Source organism: Megalops cyprinoides, chromosome 3 (genome assembly GCF_013368585.1).
Source record: "Megalops cyprinoides isolate fMegCyp1 chromosome 3, fMegCyp1.pri, whole genome shotgun sequence".
In the NCBI taxonomy this organism is placed as follows: domain Eukaryota; kingdom Metazoa; phylum Chordata; class Actinopteri; order Elopiformes; family Megalopidae; genus Megalops; species Megalops cyprinoides.
The window spans coordinates 48,608,678-48,623,160 of NC_050585.1; the positions used below are offsets into that span (position 1 = coordinate 48,608,678).

General features: G+C 40.6%; 2 protein-coding genes across 2 annotated transcripts; one reads left to right on the forward strand and one right to left on the reverse strand.

Moving 5' to 3' along the window:
- Window positions 1-1,068: 1,068 nt before the first annotated feature.
- On the reverse strand, window positions 1,069-6,368 carry bscl2 (BSCL2 lipid droplet biogenesis associated, seipin). The gene is made up of 10 exons (XM_036524780.1): window positions 6,056-6,368; window positions 5,741-5,822; window positions 5,075-5,218; window positions 4,635-4,769; window positions 4,386-4,483; window positions 3,431-3,572; window positions 2,669-2,747; window positions 2,255-2,317; window positions 1,894-1,962; window positions 1,069-1,766 (listed from the first exon to the last, which is right to left on the reverse strand). Exons 1-10 carry the CDS (start codon window positions 6,262-6,264, stop codon window positions 1,564-1,566), a joined length of 1,224 nt encoding a protein of 407 aa, XP_036380673.1. The 5' UTR covers window positions 6,265-6,368; the 3' UTR covers window positions 1,069-1,563.
- Window positions 6,369-9,919: 3,551 nt separating this feature from the next.
- Window positions 9,920-13,667, forward strand: gng3 (guanine nucleotide binding protein (G protein), gamma 3). Its single transcript, XM_036524291.1, has 3 exons — window positions 9,920-10,121; window positions 11,875-11,974; window positions 13,232-13,667. The coding sequence occupies exons 2-3, from the start codon at window positions 11,876-11,878 to the stop codon at window positions 13,358-13,360; spliced, it is 228 nt and encodes a 75-aa protein (XP_036380184.1). The 5' UTR covers window positions 9,920-10,121; window position 11,875; the 3' UTR covers window positions 13,361-13,667.
- The last annotated feature ends 816 nt before the right edge of the window (window positions 13,668-14,483 follow it).

Consider the following 14,483-nt stretch of genomic DNA (forward strand, 5'->3'; position numbering starts at 1 on the left):
ATCACCACAGCTGGAAATCTATCCATTAAATTAGCAAGAACAATTCTGACCCTGGGGCAATTATACTGGACACCAAGTTCTGCATGGCACTTATAATGCAAATAAACTGTAATTCTGGATAAACTAATAACCAAGGTGCATTTTTTGTTCAAACATTCACTTTATTCATGTCTTTGAATTTAAAGTAGTTGAACAGTAACCCTTTGCAACTCAAGCTCTCCAACCATACACTGTATCCTGTATCCCAGGTAAAACTACAACACTAACACTCGCACTGTAAAAAAAAAAAAAAAAATCAACCCCACAATATGGTTTAACCCTTAAACATTTTGTATAACACATAACACATATTTCCTTGTAACATGTTTACTTAAAAATGAGAAAGATAAGACAGACAACACACAATAAAACAGCATCAGTTGAGGGGGCAGCCTACACATGTTAAAATGGTACTTTACATTTCCTCCTCTTGGTAACCAGTCAGTAAAATAACGACATGAAATGGAGCAGAGGGAATTGCATTGAATGTAGGCATTATTGCTTAGGCCTGTGCTGGAATGAGATTAAAATACCTGTCCCAATAATAGCATACTACCATGGGATGATGGTAAGTATGTACTGACTTAAGTTTGAACAAAACTATTTGTGTATCAAAGCAGAAAAATCAGCCAGTTTTGTTCTGGTACTTTTTATGTCTGATTATCTGGCTTCAGTTGTACTGGAAATGGTGAGGTCACAACTTACCTGATCCAATTATACCAAGGACCATCTTGTAGGCTATAAACTATTACAAAAACAGGTCACTTTAATAAACTGAATATACTAAATAAAGGCCATTCATCTCATACAATCAAATTAGACCCATGACATAAAATACTGATGCCTTTTTTTTGTTAAAAGCAGACTTAGGCTAACCAGAATTTTTTTTGTCCCCAACACCCCACCCCCCCTAATCTTAACCAACTTCTTGATTATTAAGAGACTTCTTTTTGGAAAAGGCTGCTGACTCTCTGCAAAGCCTCATCCTCCTTAACACTGACAAGCATTATAGCTCATTATATAGGTGTGCACTAAATATGGTCTCTTGGATTTGAATAATAATATAATAAAATACTACTCTACTTCTTGTGAGACACAGTGAGTTATGGGTAATGGAGCGTCAGGAAAGTGACATCACTGAGGATCACAAACCATGAGACACCGGTGGAAGACCAAGGTAGAGCTGAGGTCACATTCGTTGTAGATATGAGGTAAACTTGTTTGCAACATAGGGAAAGCAGCAATAGGTTAAAGAGGTCACTTTAGTCTTCCTTTAATTTCCGGTGTGTGTGTGTTTATGTTTGAGTAAGTCACTGGAGCACAATGAAAAGTGGCAGCAAGTAGAACAAATTCCCCCATGTGGATTTTGGCCTAAATGGAGTTAACAGAGATAAAAAGCAGGAAGTATAAATTCACAGATAATGGAAACAAGGTGTATCAGTGTGCGTATCTATGTCCTACTGCTCTCAATGGGCCCGGCAAATTAAACCGATTGTACCAGTGCCTGCCATGTTCCTGAAGCATTCAGATGCTTTGTGGCCCGTGTCTGTGGCGGAGGGTGGTGTCAGTGAGTTGTGGCTCCTGGGAGCCCTCCGCTTGACCCCTACTGTCCTCCACTGCTGTTCCTTCAACCTCGGGATCATCAGCCTCTGCCTCGCCCACGTCTGCCTCCACTGGCCGGTGGGTTAAGGTAAACGCAGGGAGCTCCTCTGTGGTGGTCTCAAACACTGAAAGAAAGGGGAATTTCATATGCAGTGTGTGCAGGATTTCTTTGGAGCAGCTGAGGGTAAGAAGGTCAACACATTCACAGTAAGAACTGCATGTGTGTGAGTGGGTCTGCTGTTACACCCTTACCTGTGCTGCTGTCCTGCAAAGTGGACGACTGATCCACAGGGGAAACAGTCCCAAGTGTTTCCAGCTCACCTAAATGCATACAGAGCATTACTGTCGTACAAACCTCATATGCAGCTGCGTATGCACTGTTACTCAAATTCTGCAATTCATACACAAATCGTCTGCATAGCATAATATTTTTATACAAATTTGCTACGCTAACATTGTCAGATGCACAACCATTACACAAACTTACACAGCACAATATTGTTTACACAAAACTGCTAAATAACTGTACTAAATAACACTGTCCAACAAAAATCTGTTGCACAGCATATCACAGTACCCACAAGCAGCATTTCCTGCATGGTCTCTCACTAACCTTTCCTCTGAGCAGACTCTGCAGGTTCTATAATGATGTCACTTCCTGACTCCGACTTCTTTTCTGAAACATAATTGGATGCAGTTCTATTTCTACGACAAGTCTGACTACATGGGCCGATGATTAACATACAGCTTCAACAATGACAATCCAGGATGAAACACAAAAGGTTTTGTGTTGACTGAGGTTATAATCACTGTAGTTTTATATGATATGGCATATTGTATTCTATACAGTATAGAAGTACAGATATGTATATTCTATTCATTAGACTGAATGTATCATACAGCTCACCTTTAGTGCACACATATAATCTACCAACTACCGAACGGTAGGCTGGCTTACTGTTTGTTCTGGGCACAAACACTCAGAATGTGTACCTAATGCGGGGTAGATAGTGAAATGCATGCTTACTCAGAGAACTGGACGATCCAATACGTTTACGAACCTCCTCTCTTCGCTGCTGAAGGCGAGTGTCATCTCCCATCATCACCTAAGGCACGAAGCACACACATGCTCACGCCAGATACAGAATGACAACAGAGACACCTGTACCAGACAGATGTGGGCAACGTGGAATGTAGAGTTTGAGAAACTAGTGAAACAAAGTGTCACAGTATAGGAAAGGCAGTACCAGTCAAATGTTTGGACACAAATACTCATAGGAGGGTTTTCTTTATTTTTACTATTTTCTACATTTTAGAATCATGGGAAAGATATCAAAACTATAAAATAACACAAATGGAATTATGCAGTGACCGAGAAAGTGTTAAACAAATCGAAACTATCTTACAGTTTACATTCTTCAAAGTAGCCAAAAATATTTTCCTAAATTAAAATTTTTTGGAAAGAAATTCATACATCAGCTTCACTATTTATATTTATCTAAGAAATAAATTTCAAGTATTTAAGCATAAGTCTTTAGATCAAAATGTCTTTGAATGCATGTTTCCCATTATCTTAATTGGGTGTGTCCAAACATTTGACTGGTACTGTAGATAGTAAGACAGTATAGAACAGAAACAGAAAAATAAGACAGCAATGGGCCAGGATGGGATGAGGCAGCTAAGGACAAAAGGAGTAAGAAGTACCCAGGAGTTGTCAGATGGAGGCAGAATAAGAGAAAGTAACAGACTGAAGTCCTTTCATCAACTGAACAGTAACAGACAGACTTACCCTGACTCTGACCTGCTCTGGAGGCCAAATTCCACCCCAAGTGAACTGCAGGTAGCTAAAGAGCACGATGACACTAAGAAAGGCGAAGTTGCTGCCCACACCAATCACTGCCGATATCAGAGGGAAGTTGTACAGGAAGTACCTGCAGGGAGTGATGATGACAGACAGGTGGAAGGCCACGAGAGAGAGAGTGTAGAGGGATGCAAGGAGAGAGGTGGAATAACAGAGTGAGAGACATGGGTGGAGGAAGCAAGAAAGGAGAACAGTGTAGGAAAAGAGGAGGCAGTGTTATAATTCAGGAATTCAAGAAGGAGGGAGGAGGGATGACAGTGTGGATCAAGGTGTATTCAGGATCTGATTATGTATCTTATGTAACACATAGCTTGATACCGAAACAATCCATGCACAGAGACAGATACATCTACCACTGTCTGGATATGTGTATAGGCGCAAATAATATGGCTTTTGGCTTGTTGAAAGCTACTGTGACATCAAGAAAATTGTAGTACGATGCATGTTAAATCCTGTCATTACACACTGACTTCCATTCAAATCAGCAACCATTACTGCACAGTCCATTAGGTAAGAGTCATACTGCTACATCTGCTGTGATGTTCTGTTGCACACAGTTCATTGTTGAAATAAGTGACAAGAAGGAAATAACAACAGGAGATAATGAGAAGCTAAACTAAGGTCTGTTTCACAATGACAGTGGAGCACATGTAAAGAACGAAAAACAGAAAGTGCACCTCCCCTAAAACTTTGGTACTCTGTGATCGAGTTATCTAATAGATCTACGTAATGCATGGTCTTCACATTTTACTACAAAGGAGGAAAATGTGTTTTTATGACCCAGGTTCATATGGACACATGCTACACAATACGTACAACATCACTGTGCAAAGCTGCTAGCAGTTCTGGCACATGAATGGGGTGTGAATGCGGTTCAAAGTACCTGATGCCAGTGAAGTGAGCGTGGATGCGGAGCTGTGCTCCATAGAGCTGAACATGATGAGACTGGATCTCAATCACTGCACCTTTTGTGGGCCGGTACTGCAGGGGAAAGACTGCTGCGTTAGAAGGCAATAAGTGGCAGGTGTCGGTTACTCATTAATTGGTGCGCTGTGACTGAAGGGTTCGCAGGGACAGGGGGAGCCTATGGAGCCGCAGTGTGGAATTGATTAGCGCATCATGCAGTACTCACAGAATCCTCCCTGTGGTCAGCGAAGAGCTCCACTTCAACATACTGCTTCTGCTCTGACACTCCAGACAGCAGGAGAGGAGAGAAAAACAGAGTGCTCAGCGTCTGGAGGAGGCCGGAGCGATAATGCAGCATGGCCTGGACAGGAATCAGCAGGGGAGGACCCACACAAAGAGAGGGAGAAAGGAGAAAAAAATCACTACGGGCCATGAAAGGACAAGGCTTCACACATCAGTAAAACAAAATTTGTTTGCTGGTGACAGAAAACAGATTGCTTGGATTTTTCCCGAGTAGAGCGATGAAAAAGAAACAGATGAAGTGATGGGTACAACGAAATGGGGCACGTAACTCTTTCCCAATACCCACAGGAGAACAATAACACTAGCAGCAGAGAGACAGGAAAGAACTACAGTGACACAGCCCAGTCAACGCGTTGCACTCACCGAGCGGGCCACAGAGGCGACCGTCTGACCATCCTTAGCGTAGCAGGACATCCTGACCATGAACATGCCCAGCTGCTGATTCACTGGTGACTCGGGCATCTCCAACTCTAGAGAGATCCGATACGGCTGGCCGTGCACCATCACCTGTGAGAGAGGGACGAGGAGAGAGAGAACGATAGGAAGAAAGAGGGAAGAGGACAGTGAGGAAAGGGAAGGTTTCGACTTGAGGGCCCTCCTGCTTCTCTCTGACCTGGAGTGTGTACGGGTGTGGGTGTGCGTGTGTGTGTGTGTGTGTGTGTGTGTGTGTGTGTGTGTGTGTGTGTGCGCGCGCGCACGCGCGAGTGTATAATAGAAACATACTGGTAAATAGTGCTTACATTAATATTAAAGACATGTGTAGACTCCTATTTAATTGCATGAGTCATTTTTCATTTTGTGTTTCCATTATTTTGCCTACCCCCAGTATTTTCCACCTGGATGTTGAAGGTGTTTTTATGATTAAGACTGTTTGAAAATCTGAATCCCAAACACACACAAATCCTGCTTTACTGAGCTCTAAATGTACTGAGCATACAGAAAATGAATTTCAGAATTTCAGACCATCAGAAAAATATGGGGCCCTACGGCAGAACCATGGAAACCATGAAAGAGTAGCTCACTGGTTACCTGGTCTTTGCCATTCCTCAAAAGCGAGACATTCGCCATGGGAAAGGAACAGAGGGCTGTGCTCGAAGAATCACAGTCAGTCCTGAAAACAGACAGGGAGAGGGAGCACAGACTTGTATAAAAATATCCTGTCTTGCTTTCTGTACATATTTCAAACAATGAAAAACAAAACTTCACACAAGCTTTTTAAGAGACACAAGTAGTGTAGTGGCTATACACAGGTGCAGGTTAGGAGAGGCTACTTTTATATTTTCATGTTTTTTTTTCCCCTCTTTCATTGCTGTCTGGAATGCACACTCAACACAGACAAATTACCTATAGTAGTAGTGCACCGGCGTGGTGAAGCTGACAGTGGGCATGTAGGAATAGTAGAAACTGCCGTACAGGAAGATGGCCACCCAGAGTAACAGTACCAGCACACAGAGCAGGATAGCAGCCTGCAGCAGGGTCCGCCGGGCCCTCAGGACCGCCACGGCCACCACGTCCTGCAGCCACAGTAGAACCGGTCCCATGACGGCGCCCATTTGGCCGACCCCGAGGGTGCTGCTCCAGGGCTCCGTGCCCAAGTCTGTCTCAGGCTGGCGCTCACCAACGCCCGTACTGCAAATGGCTTCGGTTTCTTCTTCCTTGTTTCAGTTTCTTTTTCCTCTCCCGGTTTCTATGCGCTGGGTTCACAGACGTGACTCTGCCCTATTCCCACTCGCTCTCTCTCATGACAAACGTTTCAGTAGAGGAGGATGTGATGTCACTTTTATGCTTTTGCTTCCACTACCTCCTTCTCTTATTCAGAGTTCCTCTCTGTGGCTCCTTGCAGTCTTCTTCTCTCTCTCTGTGGGCATGAATTTTATAGTGTGTTGGTTCCAGTCTGTTTTTATACATTTGAAATACAGGTCTACCTACTCCACAACTCCGAACAGGTGCCCGTGAACATGCCAGCACCCTACAAGAAGGAATGCCATATAAATAGAAACTTAATTTGTAGAATGGTTCTGTCCATTAAAAGTAACATCATCACTTCCATCCAGCTTTATTAGACAGCAGATGTGTGCTTTCAGACAATCATTCTACTGTCTTTTCCCTCCCACTCTAAAACTGCACAACACTTGGCAGATTACTGGTAGACATGAGTAAACATGTGTACAATAGTGTAAACATGGTGCAAAACCTACTGGGTACATCTAATCATCAATTTTAAATAAAAGGCCAACGACTTAGAGATGAAGCAACTAGGTCCGACAGTTTTGGAACACCAACGTCAGCTTCACAACAGTGTTAACGTTGCTGTGCGCAGCGAGTTACTACGCATGTCGTAGTTTTCTAACTAAAGATTTCTTAAGGAAAATTCATCTTAACTAACGTAAGTGTGTTTCTAAGTGCCTCTTTTACGTCCAGTTCTGACAGAGTGACTGGTTACGTAAGCTATATAGGAAATCTAAAAGGAGGGGTATAAAACTGCAAAGTGATGAGGGTCACTAGGCCCAGAGGTTTCAGAGGTTTCCTTCCTTTGTCATTGAAGATATTTCCACTATTTAGCAAACACACTAACGTTATTGAGCGAGCTAATAACTGTCAGAACGAAACTATCAGAAGATCATGAACAGGCAAATAGCTACTTAAGAGTTACCGGCCAGTTTACGAGATAACCTGGGACACGTGCCCTCTAGCAAACAGACCAGTCGCAATGTTTAAACTCTTTTAAATACTTTTACTTAGAGAGTATGTTGTTCTCTTGCTAGTTAACTTTCAGTATCTATCTATCTATGTAACTAGCTCGCTAACTAACTAGCAACACCAGTAAAGATGCAAAGATTTTGCTAGGCAGCTAACTTACATTGTACCACGTTAGCCAGCTACCGTTACCTGGTCAACTAGCTGCACAGTATACTTACAATTCTTCCAACAATTTAGCTAATCTAGCTATCCGGGAAAGGTATTCAAGTTTCATAACGATTCAACAGACGTCCACAAACTGTCATGCCCAGGAAGTTATCTAACGTTGCTGTACATGTCCTAAATGCTGAACGGTTTTGCAGTTTTCCTGACTGGCTAGCTAGCCACAGTTTTCACTTAGCAAACTAGGTGCTATGTAAGCGCATTATTTGGAAACAGCAATTTTCAAATGTACCTCGTAGCAAGCTAACTGACACAGTTCTCTGTCCTTCATAATATTTACAGTACACTAGCTCAAAGGTAGCTGGACAACTTAGCCATCTTTAAACGGCTATCAGATCGGCTTGGAAGTTGATAAAAAATTCCACTCACCACACCCATAACGATAAACGTCCTGGTAAAATACTGACATAGCTAGCTACCAAGCTTGTCGTCGTTCAAAACTGTTTTCATAACCGACAGTAACTTGCAGGGTCTACCAAAACTGCACAGACCGGATAACCGGCTAGCTTACTTCAAACGCAGGATGCTACACAGGTTAAAGACTCCTCCCTTCGCCGTTGACGCATTTCATGCGAAAGCCCAAAATGTAAAACATAACATTCGTTAAGTGTGGAGTGGTGATTGGGAAGAATAATATAAAGTCCAGTCACGATGCAAACCTAGCTATAGGCAAAAGAGGACGTCCTGTTCTAAACACTAATACTTTGCTGATTAATAGAAATGTCCTCATGGAGTGAAGTGTATATTCCGTGGACAAAGACTGGACAATTTTATTGACAGTCACATACAATGAATTAAATTGATATCCGTTTATTGCGGATTATCCTTTGTGAGTGTTTTATCTAATTGTTTTATCTTTCCTCTTCAGACTTGTGTGTGACAGGTTGACCTTGTGGCTCCCACCAAAGAATATGCAATGGAAGCTGCTTACACTTTAATGCAAGTATGTTTTTAAGATAGTTTACCCCTTTGTGCAAACTACTTTCTTCATTTATTTCACTGCCATTATCTATCGCCATCACTGTTGGAAGGAAAAGCTCCAGCAGCTCAATGTATGACTGACAGACCGTGGGTCTTCAGCCCCTCCACCAACCTGAAGCTGGAAGAAGGCAGGGGAGCAAGATATCTGGCAATCATTAGAGTATTCATGCTTTTAGGCCTTCTTTGATGGATTCACAAACCCCCGCTGTGGTCACATATGTGCCCCAGCCACCAAAGAGTGGTCCCAGCTGTCCACCGGATGTGAACTGACGTCAGGACATGCATAATTTAGCTAACATTTGTTTCCAGTAAATAGAGCTTGAGTATTTTGATGTTTGTGTTAAAAGGAGGAGTTGAAATGGCTGGAGATTAGTGTAATGTCTGATTAAGCTGGAAATAGATGGTAAATAAAACTGTTTTTTTTTTTAACCTGGCTACCAAATCTTACCTTGTGTATGTTAAACATAATTGAATATTTTTTCCTTTCATAGTGTGCAATTTGATTTGATTGTGGAAAAGAGGTTCGTTAATTAATTTATTATTTATTATTATTTTTTAAATGTACTGTTCCATAGTTTAGTGAAAATGATATCTACACTGAGAGAAAGATCAGACCTGAAAAAAAAACAGTCATACTTTTAGCACAAGTGTTACAAAAAATGTATGATAAATGTTCAAAGAACAGTGTGTTGCAACCCATACATTAGTCAAACTCATCATTGTTTGTTCTTTGATGCCTTATTATCTTTCCAATAATAAGGTGTTTCCAGTCTCTCAGATTCCACCCATGTGAAACCATTTCCAGGAAAACAGAAAAGAACCTTTGATATAACTGGGATGAGGAGTAACCAGAGGGTGAGAAAGAGAAGGAGTGCAATATATTAGTTGGGGGAGTCCCATGATCTTTATATAAATGGGAGAGACCACTGAGGCAGAGAAGATGCTATACTCAAACTGTCTACTAGACAAAGAGGGAGAGACTGCAGCAGTTCCCATGGAAACAGAACAAGGGGGGTGGGGTAGCTGATGTATGGACTGTGGCATGTACAGATATGAACAGAGCATACGTATATATATTGGTTTCACAATGACTAACCATAACAGATACAGGCTTACACATCGTGAGAGGTATAGTCTTTCCTCTCACATCTCAGTCTCTCTATTTTTTTCCCCCAGATAATACTCCTCCTCCCTTCGTTCCCTCCACTCAAGCTCAGAGATGGTATGATCCAGTCCTCACAAGGAACTGAATACAATAGCGTACCCCTCCTTCTCCTTGGCATGTTCCACTGATAGCAAAGGGGAGTTTTGTGTGTGTACCAAGACACTGATATATACTGTAGCAGGGCTGCAGTGCACTGGATTGTACTGAATAGTGTAGCATCTACACTGTCTGTGAGGGTGGGGTCCAGCTGTACTGAAATCTTAGACACAGAAAGCAAGAGATAGAGGGAGAGAGAGAGAGAAGAGGAGGGAGAGATTGCACCAGGAGAGGAAGACAACAAGGGTAAGAAAGAGGGGTAGAGGGAAAGGAAAAAAAAAAAGGCAAAAGCAGGGCCCAGGCTGATACTAATAAGCCATCACACCTCCATAGGCTTGCCTTTATATGCCTGTCTCTCTCTGTCCATCCCTCCATTTCTCCTTCCATCTGTCACCCAGCGGCTCTCGCCTGCACGTCTATCTGTCTCTCTGTCTATTTCTGCTAATCTTTGCATTTACCATCAAGCCCGCATTTTTTTTTCAGTTCCAGTGTAAAAAATGTAAGTGCTAATATATAAACCATTATTGTGTCTATTTCTCCACCCATTTTTTTTTCTGCTTATCTGTTCCTTTGAGATACATGCATTCATTTCAGTAGATGTGTATCTGTTGTAGTGTTATGAGTATATATGTTCCTTTGGCCTGGTATTTTTATTGTGTGAGCAGTTAAAGGTTTTGTGCAAGCGTCTGCATATAGCTTAAACTTAAATATTTGAAATACTATAGAAGCACCCTTACTCTCTCCTTACACTGGTGGAAAATACTATTTCTCCACATTTTTATTCCATGTGTCATTTCTTTATTCATATACTATGTATGGCATTTACAAATCTAATTTTAGAAATTAGAAATGTACATATAACAATGGAACGGTGAAATGATGAAGCTTGCATGCATTTGTACTTAACTGTCCAGCACAGCAATGGGGTTATTCTTGATTACTGCAAAATAGGAAGTAGGCTTTTTTATTTGTTCTTGACTTAGCCAAGTGCTCTTGAATTTTCCCCTGTGTTCTTTGAAGTCAACTTGAGGAAACATATACTGTTTGACTAGTGGATATGTATAAATAATGAAAAAAATAAGTACTTAACTATAAAAAGTCAATATATTACAAAGTACTAAAATACAGAAATAACATACACCTAACTGATAAAAGAGTGAGTTCAACAAATCTATATACTGCTGTAAATTAGTTTTTTTTTTTTAATCTGAATAAGATTTTCTACACAACAGCTTTTACAGGAATGTCAAAAATGACACCAGTATAGTAACAAGCAGTTTTAGTGTAATATATTAGGTAATTAGTTCGTTCTGACAGTAACCGCTCACAACTTACTCCTGACTGAGACGGCTAATGAACAAACTTTTGACTCTCTCAGGACTAATCCTGGTTTAAAACCTCTTAAAACCTCGTAAAATCTTAAAAATCTCTATATAATCATCTTTAACTACACTACTTTGAGGGTATTTCATGTGCAGTGATTTCTTCCTTTTGAAAACTCTGAAATAGACCTATATAAATAGAAACATATATTGTCTTTATTTACTCTCATCTAACCCAGATCTGAGTCATTACCACAGGGTGCACTTATATATAATTATAATATAATTATATAAATATACATTATAATTGGGCTAATTTGCAGTAGCAGTGTCTCTGTGTCCATTGTATTACAAAGAATCTATGTGACTCCACATGATGTCATTGTTTCTCTGTGATGTAATTCCATTTAGAATCTGTAAGCAGTGTTGAATTTTATCATAATGCTTTGGTAGAGTTTTTGAATTCTTCAATGAATAGTTGTAATAGAATGTGATAATAGGAAATGTGCATTCGTTGTTACAATTATACATAAACTGTCACCACTAAAAAAGGTTTAAGGTAAAATTCAGAGTTAGTTTCTTCACCTGACTCTGACCTTATAAAGGACCTTAGGAAATGTTTTCGTCACCTCTGATGTCTCATGCTGTGTTTGTGTGTGTACATATCTGTGGGACAGTATGAAAGGAGACACCCCAGTGAACAGCACTATGAGTGTCGGTCAGGCCAGGAAGCTGGTGGAGCAGCTGAAGATTGAGGCCAGTATGTGCCGGATCAAGGTGAGAATAGCCACACCACCCCTGTGCCTTATGTCCTGCTTGTGCCTCTGTGTCGTGCCTTGTTTTTCAGGTTATCATTCACGTGTCTGTGTCTATACTCCTTCATTACATATCTCAGTTACAATATGTTTATTTAAAATCTACTTTTCATCAGCATGAATACTTGGTGCTGTGTTGAGTAACATTATTTAAATTATGTCAGCATAAAAAGAGTTTTAAATAGGTGTGGAAAATAATTAAGAATTATCTTTTGTTATTCGCTTCATTCACGTACTATTATTGAGCAACCATTTTAAAATGTCATTTCATATCCACTTACAATGTGCTTGCTGGAGCTACTCTAGTAACATATGTGGGTTAAAGGGTGTAGGTATGTACTGATGGGTGGCAGTTTTGCATAGGATGAGCAGGGTTTGCAACCAAAATGATGCTGGTTCAATTCCTTGCTGGGGCACTGCTCCTGTACCCTTGGGCAAGGTACTTAACCCACAATTGCCTCAGTAAATATACAGTTATATGAATGAATAACATGTAAAAGTTGTAACATATGTAAGTTGCTCTGGATAAGAGCATCTGCTAAATAACAATAATGTAATGTAATTGTGGGAAAGAAGAGAGACAATCAAGCTGTGTGATCTAGTGGTTAGGAGCAGGGCTCATAACCAAAAGTTGCGTGTTTGATTCCCTGCTGGAGAACTGCTATTGTACCCTTGGGTGTGTTACGTATCCCATAGTTACCCACAGTAAATATTCAGTCGGATAAATGGATAAGCCTATGTCAGTTACACTGGAAAAGAGTGCCTGTTAAATGAGAATACTGTAAAGCTGCACTGAGCCCTGTCCCTTACAACAGGATCACAATGAGATGTCAGTGTTCTCATCACCAATGGAGCCAACAGCCTTGCCGCTCCTTAAGTTGTTCCTAGTATAACTATATCTTTTGCTTCCACTATATATAAGTACCCTTTATATTACATTACATAATTGGCATTTAGCAGACGCTCTTATCCACAGCAACCTCCATCGGTTACAATTTCTTTTTTCTTTTTTTTTTTTTGATATTTACTGAGGCAGTTGTGGGTTAAGTGCCTTGCCCAAGGGTACAGCAGCAGTGTCCCAGTGGGGACCTGAAGTGGCAACCTTTTGGTTACGAGTCCCACTCCTTAATCGCTATGCTACACTCCCACCCCTTTATGTAATCTCTCTGCGTGTGTTCTTACCTGATCACACCGCGGTATACCATGTTCGACGCTCCAGGTGTCAAAGGCAGCAGCGGACTTGATGGCGTACTGTGATGCCCATGCCTGTGAGGACCCTCTCATCACCCCCGTGCCCACCTCCGAAAACCCGTTCAGGGAGAAGAAATTCTTCTGCGCTCTCCTCTGAGTGAGACGGTGTGAGAGACACATGCTGAATACCAACAGCACCAAATAATAACGGTTTTACATGAATACACTCTACACACAATACACAGCAACATACTATAAGGGGAGTTTCCATGTATATTTCTTTGGGAAAAAAAAGGCTTTAGCTATTAGTACATGTTTTAAACAAATGGCCCACCCTTGTGTACAATAAATCATAACTGGGTTTTCTGTCCTGTGTTTTCACATACAGTATGATTTATAATGTATGTGAACTGTACAAGTTTTAAAAAATGAAGAAAATAGTTAATGGACAGTGGCCTTTATTGGCCACTGTTAATATTCGGTCAAAACTGGATTTTTTCCCCCCAAACACAAATTGACATTAGCATAGACATGCCACTCTAAAGCTGGGTAAACACGAAGACACATGAAGAATTTGCAGATTTTTGAAAGTACAGTTTGTTTCTAAAAATAAAAATAAGAAACACCGGTGAAACACTAACACTAAGTCTTATTATGCACATTTTTTCCAAATATGTGATTTTTTTCCTAAATTTATTTTTTTTTTTTGTTTGTGAAATTTTAACAATCCTGTTTGTACTTTTTTTTGATGTCTTTGGGTTTGAGGTCGAAGTATAAAGCAATCATTGGATAGCATGAGAAAAAAAAATGAAAGAATGTTGAGGTTGATACACAAATACAGTCACTAGCAGACACTCACTGAAACATTCCAATTAAAGCACAAAAGTGTTATTCCTTTAGACTGGGGTGTTTCAAACCTTTTTTGAGCCTGTCCCCCAACAAAGAATGACAGAAACACCAGGGACCACCTCCACACAAAATAGTCCGTGTGTCACTGCTATAATTCTCTGTAAATAAACAATGCTATGTAACAACAGCTACGTAAGCATAGGGCCTAAAATTTCTAGTCATACTTCAAGTGAAATAGAAGTCATTTTAATGGACAAATAACCTAAATCTAGATTTGACTGCACTTACATTAATGTAAAATCTACGAACCTTCTGAGGACATCTTCTATGTCTTTCAGGGAGCCCTGGTTAAAATCCCTGCAATAGTGTACTGAGATCAGTTGTGTGGAGTCTTTCACTGTATCAAAATATCTTTTTACCAAACTTACTGG